General features: G+C 32.4%; 1 protein-coding gene across 1 annotated transcript in view; it reads right to left on the bottom strand.

Moving 5' to 3' along the window:
- Positions 1–5,718: 5,718 nt before the first annotated feature.
- Positions 5,719–13,660, bottom strand: part of l(2)37Cd (general transcription factor IIIC subunit l(2)37Cd) — a 111,749-nt gene continuing 103,807 nt past the window's right edge. Inside the window, exon 8 of the mRNA XM_090396676.1 lies at positions 5,719–6,004. Within this exon, the coding sequence (XP_090252802.1) occupies positions 5,883–6,004 (122 nt within the window). The 3' untranslated portion in view covers positions 5,719–5,882. The remainder of the gene's footprint in view (positions 6,005–13,660) is intronic.

Raw genomic sequence — 13,660 nt, 5'->3', positions numbered from 1 at the left:
TTACTTAATCCGACTGACTTCAGAAAAGTTAACTCAAGGTTCAAAGTCAATGGATTACTCCACCTCATCATCCATTTACTGCAAATATTAGCATCGCACTCGTTTTCATCAATATATCATTTCCATTCCATAAATCGCATTACCCTATATTATATGCATAATAAAATTATTATCGGAGGAAACACATTCATTAATATATCATTCTATTCCTTTATGGAAGATACACACTTAATTACCTAAATAATGTTCTTAGTCTTTTATAAACCTTATTTTAAATGAACCAAAAAAAAAAAAACACGAAGTATTTATTGAATAGAACATAGTTAAATTAATACAAATGTTAAAATTACTAAATGTAATGTAATAATATTAGGTAAAATATTACCTATTTCTGTATATAGTGTAATAAGCTTATTATATATCAATATATTTCTATGTAATATCTGAAAATAGAATGTAAAAAAAAAAAACGTTATTACTGAAATGTTTGTATATACAGGGTGGCCACAAATTAACTTTCCCTCTTGGGAGGTATACGTAGCTAAAACTAATACACTGAATGCGACCATATTTTATATTCAGACTTTCCAAAGCATGGGGAGATGAATCCGCAAAAAAAAAAAGTACCAAGAAGCCAATAGGGGAAATTTTGGCGCTGGCGTAGCCTAAAGTAGTCAAATATTTGCAGTAAACGCAGGTAAAAAAGATTATGCAAATTTTACTGTGCGTACGTGATAAAAAGGGATTGAGAACATTCAGGCAGTGATTCGTCAGCAATGACTGACGAATTGTGCTTAATATGCGTCCTACCTTGCCTCAGCATGCTTTACTTGTTAAGTTGTTTTACCTTAAACAGTGCAATGCCGTAGCGGCCCTTCGGGAAGAAAGCTTCATAACCTGTGTACAGGTCCTATGTCAGCTGTAGCACTGAGAGCTATGATTAAGCAGTTTGAAGAAACTGGATCACTACGAGTTAGACCTGGCAGAGGACGGAAAGCAGTGCAAGAAGAGACATAACAAACGTTGCTACTGCGGTGTAGAGCATGTCGCACACCGGATGCAATTTGTTGTACAAAAGAAAGGTCAGCACATTGAAAATTGTGTATGTGGTCAAGGGGACCCTGATTATTCTAATATAAAACATTTCCTGTGAGTTCAATCACTACATTAATTTCTATGTCTCTCGCAAGTTGTTTTAGTTTGATTATTATTCTTATCATTGTAACGCGCCACATATAAAGCTGGAATGAACGTGACGCGGCTGTCGCTTCCCACCGCCGAAATGTTATTATTCCATTTTATCTGCCTTTAATGTAATTATCCGCTTGTTTTCGGCTCGGCCAACGCCAAAATTTCCGTATAGTGACTTTTGGTACTAAATTTTTTTTTCGCGGAAATACTCCCTATGACTTCAAAAGTCTCAATATAAAATTTGGTCTCATTCCGTTTATTGGTTTTTTAGCTACAGATGCCTCCAAAGAGAAAAAGTTATTTTATGGCCACCCTGTCTATATAATAATGAATTTACTTTATACTGTATGATTGGAAAATATATTTTAACTGCAAGCGTAAATAGTGTTCTCAAATTTTGAAGATTTATTATCAGAATTAAGAACGCAGATAAATAGATTTAATTTTGTGAATAGATTTAGTTTTATAATTTCAAGGGAAAACAGCTCACTTGTCTAATGCTTAAAAATTGGATTCTAAATGACTTCCTAAAGGAAAGGGAAAAATTCACAAATTATACTTACCATACGAGGTATTCTTGTGCAAATGATATCTGCTTTAAGTAACCTCAAAGAGATCGGTATTTTCTACACGCTTGTATTTGAAAACTGTTTTGATAAGCAACCTTTTGCGCATACCAATCACATTGACAAGAAATTCAGAACCAGCCAAGTCATATACAGCGCTAAAGAATATTTGCTAACTATGATTTATGAGAACAGTGACAAGTGGTCTTCAGGTACTATAATGGCCAATTTATTTCTAGATACCAGTTTAGAGGAATAATGCCGTCTTATATACTCCTGAGTGAAAAATTATTTGAGATTGCCACCAATGTATCTGTAGCTTTCAAGATGCTTTCCAGTATCAAATCGAAAGCAATATAGGCCACAAAGAAGTAAATATCACTAGAATTAATTCTATTCTTAAAATTAGGAAAACATCAATGAAATAGATTCAAAGACCAAACAATGAGATATGTAAACATTTTTTAGGCATTTTGCAAAAAAACAAAAAGCCAAAAAAAGGGCATGTGCTATAGTCTTCCAGAACGTTTGGTCAGTTCAGATTTCTGTGAGAGAACTATACTGATATGTCTTTGGGTACTATAATTATAAATTTATTTTTGCGTTCCATTTATACCCTGTTCATTTTGGGTATGCATAATTAAGATATACTGTATTTCAGGGACATAAGGAGATATGTAGTAATTAAGTCGAACAGTGCTCAATACAAAAATATCGAAGAAATTACAAGGAGGTTTGGGAAAGATACAAGTGCAATACTGCACACAAGATTTACCTTTGAGATAATGATTAATCAAATTACTTTGGCAAAACCGTTTGAACAAAAGCAGATTCGCTATCAGAATGAAATAAGAATGAAGTACATGTATTTAAACTTAATTTTTGCGAGACACTACAGGAAAATTTCACTTGTCTAGTATTTGAAAAGCTAAGTTTATATTACATACCAAGATTCCAGGCAAAATTCACAAATTAAACTTAATCAAATGTTATGCATACATTTCACATGATATCTGCAACAGTCAGAATGAAAGAAATTGGTATTATGCACGAAGATATACCACCGGATTATCTCCGTTTTTCGCAACACAAACCACCCTTGAAATTCAAATACATCAATTTTGATTTGGCCGTGTATAACAAAAATATGGGGGGGGGATGCGAACGTAGCAAGCGATATGCAGTTCTGAATTCCATAACCGCAATGAAATACAGCCTTTGTAAATTTATAATGGCGAATTTATTTCTGAGTTCACATTTATACTCGGGTAAATATGGAATATAAATTAATTGTTCAGACAGACGCACACGGAATAATGCAGTTTTTAGCATTTAATAGCAGAATCGATTCGAAAAATATTTTTAAACTTAATTTAAAACAAATAAAGGTATCTAAACAATCAAAGATGTTTTTCCAGTATGATAATGAAAGCAACAGTATATACATATACGAAAGGAAATTAAATATCAATAATAGTGATTATATTATTGAAATGAAATTCTAAAAGGAGGTATACACATTTCATAAAAGGAAATTTCTCAAAATCATTTCGTCAGTCTCTTTCTCTGACAGCACTGACATGTGGTCTCAGTCTACAATAATAGAGAAATTCGTTTTTGGGTTGAAATTAATAGAAATATGAACAATTAAGATCTTTTTAAGAGACAAGGAATAATACTGTCTTGTATACTCAAATAATCGATTCGACTCAAACATTTGATTGCCACCATTGCAAAACGTACATAATGCATGTTTTGCTTTCTTTTCGAACCTTTGCTGCTAATGGCTCACGCAAAAAGTTAAGCAAGTTTCAACGCGGTTAGTAGGCGGAAAGGGTTATTCGTTCGATACTGTTGGCACACACTCTGGCTCGATGAGTCTATGGATTCCCTGGAGGTGTCAGATAATAATAGGCCACAGGAAAGTAAATATCAATATTGATTCCATTACTGAAATTAGGAAAACATAATAGCCGAAGGACGAGACAGCCAACAATGCGTAGGGGTTTTAAGGTATAAAAAAAATCAAGTACTATAGTTTTTTGGTTAGTTCTCTTGGTTTGTTCAATTCAGATTTCTGTGAGAACACAGTCTTGTCTTTGGGCACTATAAGTGAAAATTTATGTACATAATTAAATTATTTCGGAAACAATTACAGTAGATAAATCGAACAGCGCTCAGTACACAAGAGTTCGATAACAAAGGAAAAATCAGAACATTCCAGTTTACTGATATATGCTGTATTGACCCAGAACAAAATGCTAGTCCTAGTTTCCATTCATCTACAATTTCAGACTAAAAATGATTATTAACCGCACATCTGAACTAAACAGGAAACTCTATTTTGTTTGGTAATTTTGCATAAATCACATTTAAAATTTTTTTTTTTTAACTTTCATAATTTTGAGAGAATAAAGCTGTTGTAAATCAAACTTATTGATTTTAGTGTGGCCATGAGACGCAGAAAAAAATTCAGAACAAAGTGATATACACCTATCCATAATGTTTGACCTGTTCTGCTTTCTGTCAGCATGGACACGTGGTCATTGGGTACCGTACATTTAAATTCATTTCTAATTCACGTTTATAAATGGTCATTGAGAATGTGAAGAATTTCCAGATATTTCAGAAAAGGAAAATTATACTAACTGAATCAAATAGTTTCCAATAAATTTTAAAAGAAGTTGCAGAAGAAGGGTTTAGAAAGGTATGAGTGCAATATTTCAATTGAGAATTAATTTTTGCTCACTATAAACATGCAAACAAATACTTCAGAACAAAGCAAATGCTACACAGTTCTCCAAAACATTTGGTCAATTCTTAATAGGTAATGGTTGCTTGAAAAGCACTGTTCAGTTAACACTGATTTTGTTATATGATCAGATAAAGGAAATTCTGTACTATGTAAAAAAAAAATAAATGACAAAAAAATACATAAAATTGATAACAAATGGGGAAACCATTGGGAAAAGCCCACCTACACTACAAATGTACTATAGATTTAATAAACGTTTCTTGAGTGGGAACCACATAAAAATAGTATGAGAAAATAAAAAAAATTTTAAAAGTGACTTTTCTTACAAAATTATCAAGAGATCACAGAACAGTGGCCTGTTTCTTATTGAAATAAATCTCTCCATAACAGGCTAAGGCATCATTCTCTCTCTTTACAAGAACTGTGGGGCATTAGGATTCCAACAATACTAATATATTGCATTAAAACATGAAAAATATGCAAGTATGCACTACATGGCCAGCTGCATTGGGGAAAGATCTCCATTACATGGCATACAAACAACATAGGCAGGGTAAATAAAATTTTCATAAATTACTATTTTCTAGCCCTTTCATGATAATCTGTACAAGACCAAATGCATATAAGTTGGGGTATGCCTATATATTATTTGAAGATGTGAAGGATATATGGCAATATATTAAAAGTGAGGATATTAGGAAAGAACTTGAACACTGTCAACATCCAGGAATGCATTAAAAGAGCTAATCTCAGGTGGTATAGTCACTTAAAAAGAATGGGAGAGGAAAGATTAGCAAAACAAGTGTTCTCTACCAGGTTTGCAGGAAAAAAACCCAGAGAAAGGCCAAGATATAGGTAGATTGATTTTAAAAATGGTAGGAACAGGGTTTTACTACTAGAGAGGGATTTTCTTCCTATAGAACTGTCTGAAGAACATATGTAGTGAGAGATATAGAAAATATGAATTGGGATTCACCACTCTATCATAACCAAAATTGTGATAAAAAGCTGTTGGACTGAACCATTTTTAGATTCCAACCCACCTACTTACTGTGCACGTGTGTTAGGCCCAATGATAGAAGGGATGGAATTTAAAATGGTTGAGTCCAACTGATTACAATTGAGGTGGAAACAGCTAGCAGTAAAATAAGGAAATGTATTATATCAAACAGGCATGTGATATCAGTAGAAATTAATACACATGTAAACAAGAGAATAATTTTTAAATACAAAAAGAAAAAAAAATTGCAGAACAGCAGCAATAAAGTTTTTGCTGTTATTTTCTGCAACAAAAATAGGGAAAGCATTTATTTTGCTTTGAGATTTATTATACAAAATGCTGACTGGTATAGCAAGTCTTCTCTTCCCTCTCATTCATAATCTAACTCTTCATCCACTTCTCGATGCTGAAAGTTCGCAACATCCTCAAACTGCTGATCCTGGCTACTTCCTGCTGGATGTATTTCTGATATCGTGTTTTCTAACTTGACCTCTTCAATGTATAAAAGAAAAAAGTAATATAATTATGCACTTATAAATGATATATGTATTCAAATTTTTTTTTTTAAGAAATTTTTTTAAGAAATAATTCTTTTCATGGAATAAGATATTCTTATTCCATGAAAAGAATTATTAAAAAAAAAAAACTAATGGCAAATGTTTTTGTTCATTTTTAGAATGAGTAAATGTCATACTAAACCTAGACTTAAATTTCAAATTGGACGACAGGATTTATTTGTACTTGTTCCACACATACTAAAGAAGAAGTCTAGGAATTTCTACTCATCAAAAAAAGTCAGTTGACAAAGAAAAATGAAGAGATAGACCATGTTGAAAATCTCAAAGAGCAGAGGAAGAAATAAATACCATACGTGTAAAATGTTTTGAGAAAACCTGGATAATAGTGCAAAAGTATTAACAGCTGCTGTATTTCTCTTCACACTTCCTGGCTGAATCAATCAGCCAAGAAAATGCGTGGCGAAGTAGTTTTGAAGTTAAAAAAAAATCAAATTTTATAATGGAATCAAGAAGTTAAAGATGTGGTCTTGGTAAAAAGGAAGCAAAAATATAAAAAGAAAAAGTTCAAGCAAGTCAGGTGATGTTACGTGTGAAGATGTAGAAAACTAAGAAAGCCTGTGTAAAAGTAACTGAGCAAAAAGTCATGTAAAGACCATTAAGAATAGACAAGAAATAAATACTCAAATATGGAAGTGTCAGCTAAAGGGTTATAACTAGAATTCCCAATTTCTAGTTATTGGGAGAAGACTTCCATATAACCATTAAGGAATGTGAAAAAGAAACTGTACTTTACCTAATGTTTATCTTCACCTTCACATGGTGCATCCATTAAGAGGTATCCACTGGATACTGAACAAATGAGGACAGGCTGGCAATTTGGGACTCAGTTAACCAAACTGCATTCAATATGAACTTAAATCATAAGACAAGTGACTGTTTTTGTCAGGGAATTATGACAAAGTACTAAAAGTCAGGAACTTTTACAAATTCAAGGATTAACCAACCTTATTTAGATTCATGAGATGTATGCAGGCACACAGGAAGGCAAGAAAAAGTGTGAAATGTGGAATCTTATCCTACTATTCCAGTCAGCACAATTATGGATATGGTGGGAGAATCTTGATCATTCCTCTGAAGGTTTCAAGATGATCATCTTCCAGATTTTGAGAGATGATTTGGGTAAGGTGAGAGTCATTTATTCAAATTTGGAGAATGTAATTTTGTGGAATGTAATTTACCTGGTCTCCTGAAATTTCAAAATCTTAAACAATACATTTCTAGTCTCCTACCCCTTTGCTCAGATTTATGGATTTCCCAAAATACATAAAACGGAACACTATTGAGGCACACAGCTGAAAGCAATGGTTCTCCTGCTTATAAACTGCTGAAGGCTTAGACCAAGAGAAGGCTCTTGGTCTAAGCCTTCAGTATTTATGAATCTACACAGTGTAAAATATCTCACACAATAAATAATTTGTGTTCATTTTTACTTTAGGAAATTACACACAAAGAAATGTCATTGTGTTAAAATAATGCGACGCATGAAATCTTACTTCACTATGTAACAATGTAAATGCATGTCCACACGTCAATTTCGAAACATGCACAAAGTGTGATGTCATGTCCAGATGTCAATCCATGACTCTATATATATATATATATAGATATATATATATATATATGGAAGGTTTCAAGAGATGTGCATGTGTACAATAGGAAGAGAGGTATTTCCGCCTTCTCTTACCTGGGTCTGCCACCCCATGAAGTCCACTGTTGGTCATCAAAATAGAAGCATTGTTCTTCTTGGAGTTTTCACTTTCTCTTACCTTGGGTCCTGCAACATGAGGTCCAGTATCAGTTATCGAAAGAGGAGTGTCTTACGTACTTAGGTTCTTCAAGTTCAGATCATTCCCCTAGTCCACTGACACAAGATGTTTGCTGTCAATCATCGGAATGCCTTATTAGAAGAGAGCTATCCATAGCTGCCACATCAAATTAAGGGTTCGAGAGGGTACAGAATTATAAACTACTCAATAAAAAAATAAATAAATTCACCAGGAGATCAAGAACAAGCCAGCAGAAAGAAAGAAAGAAAGAAAGGGAGCATCATCGTGTGGACAAAAGAATCACATAATGGACAGTGCTGAATGAGAGTATTGTAAAGATTCAACTCATTTCAAGAACTTATGTGATAATTCCAAAAAAATTCAAATCAAGTCTGTCTACTCGTAATCAATTGTGATGACATAAATAATTACAATAAGTTGTGAGAGTTAATATTATAAGAGTAAGAAGGGGAATGTATGAGGTAGCATAAGTTAATGTTCAGTTAGGCTCACTCAAGGAATGTTTTACATTCATATTGTAAAAGAATGACTAGTAGGATGTATTAAGTTGTATTTAATATTTAAGAGTAAAAATGTAGAACTAAACCTAATTTAGAAACTTATATAAAGTGGATATTAGATCCAACATTATTTCAAAGCCAAATGTAGAAATTATGAAATTTTCGTAAAAATAAGTTGACCAGAGAGCTTACAGGAATACAATCACCAGCAGGCCTGGCGCGAGGTGGAAGGGTGAATGCCACAGGCAGAAAACTTAGTTTGTTACAATTATACTGAAGGCAGAAAAAATTTTTTAAAAAATATTAAATTTATACATATTTATAAAGATAATTATATTTTATTCTAATTATATAAGCTCCAAATAATTATTTTTATTTTGATAATCTGTGGGACCAGTACCATGGACAGGGTGTAGTATAGAGGCAGCTCGGGCGCTCGCATCTGATCTGACAGACACATGCTAATTGTTCACATGAACATTCTTTAACCTATCTATTGTATAGGTTGAAGGTCATGACTAGCTGCGTGTGTGTATGTTACAAGTGATATTCCGCACTTTTTTTTTGCCATCAGTTTGGTTGAACACGTTTTTTTGTAAAGGTTTGCTATATTTGATAGTAAATTGTATCTGAGAGATTCCGCGAGCTGCGATGTCAGTATAGCTCAAATATAAATAGTCAGATTATTCATATGCTCAACAACAATGAAAATAGAGCGCAGAATATTTATTAGAAATCTTGTAATACAGTTAGTGTCAGAACGAATAAAAAGGTGTTCAGAAATCTCTACAGGTGTGAATAGGCCTTTATACCAACTTCAATTTCAGACACAATTTGAAATTGTGTCTATTTGAAGGAAATTTTAATGACGGAATTTTAATTGAAGGAAATTTTAATGACGACATAGATACGGCTCCCCCGACAAACAGAAAAAGATGTTTTATGCGCTATGCATCCAAAACAAGTCGCTTATCAAAATATTTTTGCGAGCATTGTAAAAAGTAGTATGCTTTCAGCATAGCAATATTGCTTGCGATGACTTATGACAGTTTTGTAAATCCAACTATTGAAGATTCTGATCAATTAATGTTAAATGCATTTGTTTAGTTTTATTTTCATTTAACATATTTAAATGAACAAATATTAACATGTTTAACATATTAAAATATGTTAAACAAATTTTAAATGTTTTTAGACTAAGTAGTTTTTTTTTTAATCTTAAAAGAAATGCATTTCATTTTAAATTATTTATTTTATTTTTTTTTTATATTTTAATGGAAAAAATCACACACTGGTGTTCGCTCACAAATTTTGCTTTCTGCATATTTCAGCACTTAATGAATATTAGTAAATATATGCTTATTCATATAAGTTTCATTTCAAAGGTATTGATAAGAAGCACAAAAAAGCTTACAAATGCAAAATCTTGAACATAAACTGTATTGAATATAAATACAACAAATATTATAATATGTCTGTATTACGATTTATTTTTCCAAAGGGGGAGGGGGCTTTACATCCATAAGTTTGGGAAGCACTGCTCTAGAAGATGTGCTTTACATTTATGGGAAAAAACTAAGGAAAGTGGTCTGGGGCTTGCTCAATCTTTACTAAGAGTTGCCCATAAAGCACTACTTATGCTATTCATCCACCGAAACTTTTAGTTTCTATATTTGGCTATGAAATAATGTTGGATTCAATACTCACTTAATTTGTATCATCATATATTTGCAGTGTTTTTTCTTTGATTTTTGCATTTTAGCACATACTAGTAATGAATGTATCTCTCAGATATACTGCATTGTATGCTGCAAAATTACTGCTGCAAGCTCCTGAGTGTTAATAAGGGCTGTATTATGGCAACAATATTTTAAAAAATACAGCATTTAGTTTACTATATAAAAAAAAGGTGCCATTTCTCGCTGACAGTTAAATATGTGCTTATTATATTTTATTAATAAAAAAATTAGTCATACATACTAAAACTAAACATTTTAGAACCCACTTATTAGATATTGAAGGAAACAACCCATAAAGTATCATACGATATGAATCTCAAACTTTTATAGTCTATATATATTAAATTATATTATGCATTAATTTTCCTCGCTCCCTGCAGTAAACAATATGCCTTCCACAACAGCAACTATATTGCAGAAACACGAAAAACAATTACTTTTATTATGTCACTAAATAAGGTTCACGGACATCTGCAGACTGTATAATATATTTCTCAACAAATAGTATAATTACAGACAACTGGGAATATAAACACTAATGAATTACATCTCCCCTCCAAAAGAAACTGCTATACAGACCCAAGCAAAACCACATTGCTGATGCAACATAAGGTTTTGCTTGACACTACCCCGACATGAACGTGATAAAACTAAGAAATACATAGTGAATATATTTCAGATATTATGGAAATCAGTTTAAGAGAATTAGCATTTCCATTCAATTGTTGCTTTTGTTTGGGTCGCGCGATCTTTTGTTAATACAGCACCAATCATATGCACTTCTTAATAGCTGCTTTTTCTCTATTGGCCTACAATTGCACACATCTTTCACTTCTCATTAGCAATTTGTCAAGGATTGTTCATTATGTATCTCAAGTCTTAAATTACTGGTAATTTTTGCTCGATATAATGGGAAAGAAGATGTCTCTATTTGGGTAGATAATTTTGACGTTGTGCACAAGGAACTGCTCTCGAGGACAGAAGAAGTGATGGAGAATAGAAGCTTCTTGGTAAGTCATACCCATTTTTAGTTTTTTTCTGAAAACTCGAGTTTCCAAAAATCCCTACATATATCGTGCACCACGATTTTTTAGCTTTAATTTTGAGAAAAAAGTGCGAGTTATATTCAAGTAAATACAGTAATTTTTTTAGCTTTCAAATTCTTAAGTATGGATCATTCGTTAAATACTGGATTTATAAAACACACAAAAGAGAGCATAGCAAATATAGAAATAAGCAATTTCATTCCTCTCATTGATGATAAATTATTTATATTAAGTAAAATGTATAGTATCTTTATAAATTTTGTTCTATTAAAAATAAATCTTTTTTTTTGTTTAAATGTACATCTGAATTCAAATAAAACATTTACAATGAAATATTTTTATTTATTATTTTGATAAAGGTACTTGTAATAATGAAAATTAAACAAGGGGTACACTGATATCTGAAGTTTCAGAAACACTGATCTATCAAAATATTCAGTCTGAAACATAGGTATATATTATGCTGTTCGTTTTCTTAAATTCTGCTTCAAATTTGGATAGACGAAACAGTGTGATGTGCACTAACATTTTTTTCAGCATCATTTCAATTTTGAATGTGAAACAGAGTGTATTGTGTGTTCTGTGTTTAAGTAACTTTGGACAATTTTTGACTTTGTTTTTAATTGTGTACTTATTTTTGATGTTTCATAGACAAATAAAATTTTAAAGATAATAGTTTATGAATTAAAAACATTAATCAGAGGCACATTTTGCTAAAATGTGCAAAATCGCTCGTGGCAGCATACTTGACATCTTACATTGCCCTCAATAATTATAGTTAACCTTTATCAAATTTTCAAATTATTGTATAAATTATTTATAGTAAAAAATCTGTAAAAGGCAACTGTTTTAAATCGATTTTTTAAAATAAGATTTAATTGTTTTAAACTCTTAAAAATAATAACTTAACTCAAAATCAGTAATTAACAGAAATAGAATAATTTATCAATAGGAAATTTGTCATTTAGATCAGTAATTTGAAAGAGAAAAGTTATCAGGAGCTACTTTTCTCAAAAGGAAAGAGAGAAAAGGAAGAGCAAGTAAAGAAAGCAACAACCGATATAAGGAGATTTGGAATTTGTGTGAGCAAGGTGTGCTCACCTTGCTCATACAAAGAGTCAGGAGCAGGTTTTTTGCATAGAGTGGCGAGTGATTGGAATATATTGTCTGAGAGTGTGGTGAGTGCAGCGACAGTAAATATATTTCAGACCTCCCACAATGAGTCTTTGACTCCATTTTTTATAATTCTTATCATCATCAAATACCTTCCATGTACCCTCAAGGGGTGTACAGGATATGACAGTACTACATGAAAAAATTACATCATTACTAACTTCCTATCTACAATTTTCCTCCAAATCAGTCTGTTACTTGTAAAGACTCCAACATTATCAGATCTTATATTTCTATCGTCTAAGGCACTTTGTACCGTATCAAACCACCTATATCTTGGTCTTCCTCTGGGTCGTTTTCCTGCCAACCTGGCAGAGAACACTTCTTTTGCTAATCTTTCCTCTCCCATTCTATTTAAGTTACCATACCACCTGAGATTAGCTCTGCTAACACATTCCCTGGATGCTGACAATGTCAAGTTCTTTCCTAATATCCTCATTTTTAATATGATATTGCCATTGATGCCATCTGTTCACACCTCGAATCTTTCTCAGGACTCTCATATCTGCAGTCTCTAGTCTTTGGTCAAGTGTTTTACTTCTGACCCAGCTCTCAGATCCATAAGTTAAAACTGGTTTGAACACTGTCTTGTATACAGCTAATTTAGTGTTCCGACTAATTTCTCTCTTATTCCATATGAATTTATTCAATTGACTTCCCACCATACCAGCTTTGCTGATTCTGTTGTCTATTTCTATATTTAATTTACCATCTTCAGTAAAAATCGTGCCTAAGTAGCTGAAATGTTTTACTTGTTCCACAGGTTCTCCATTCACAACACAGTTGACATTTTCAATGATTCTGCCTATTTTCATTGTCTTTGTCTTTTTATTGCTGACCTTCATACCATATCTATTACAACAGCTATTCAATTTAGTCAGAATCTTGCAGACTTGTAGCGGATTTATTTAGAAGTATAACATCATCTGCATAAAGCAAAGAGCTGACATTAACATCTCCAATTTTGATATCAGGTTTAATACCACTTTCCTTCATAATGTGATCCATATAGATAATGAATAACAGAGGGGAATAATGTACATCCTTGTCTCACACCAGATTTAACATTAAACCATCTTCCTGTACTTCCTTCAATTCTAACTGCTGACTTACAACTGAAATAAAGACTAAGTATTGCTTGATATAATGCCCCATTGACACCATATAACTGCAGCGTATTGAATAGCTTCTCTCTTGGCACCTTGTCATATGCCTTTTCCAAATCGACAAAACTTAAATACAGATCTTTGTTATATTCCCATGCTTTCTCGACTATTTGTCGTAAAGTGAAGATCTGATCCTGACAGCCTCTATTTAGCCTGAAT

Source organism: Typopeltis vanoorti, chromosome 8 (assembly GCF_054136105.1).
Source record: "Typopeltis vanoorti isolate ZY-2024b chromosome 8, IOZ_Tvanoo_1.0, whole genome shotgun sequence".
NCBI lineage: Eukaryota > Metazoa > Arthropoda > Arachnida > Uropygi > Thelyphonidae > Typopeltis > Typopeltis vanoorti.
The sequence above is the reverse complement of the archived record's forward strand: the minus strand, read 5'-3'. Positions and strand labels throughout refer to the sequence as shown.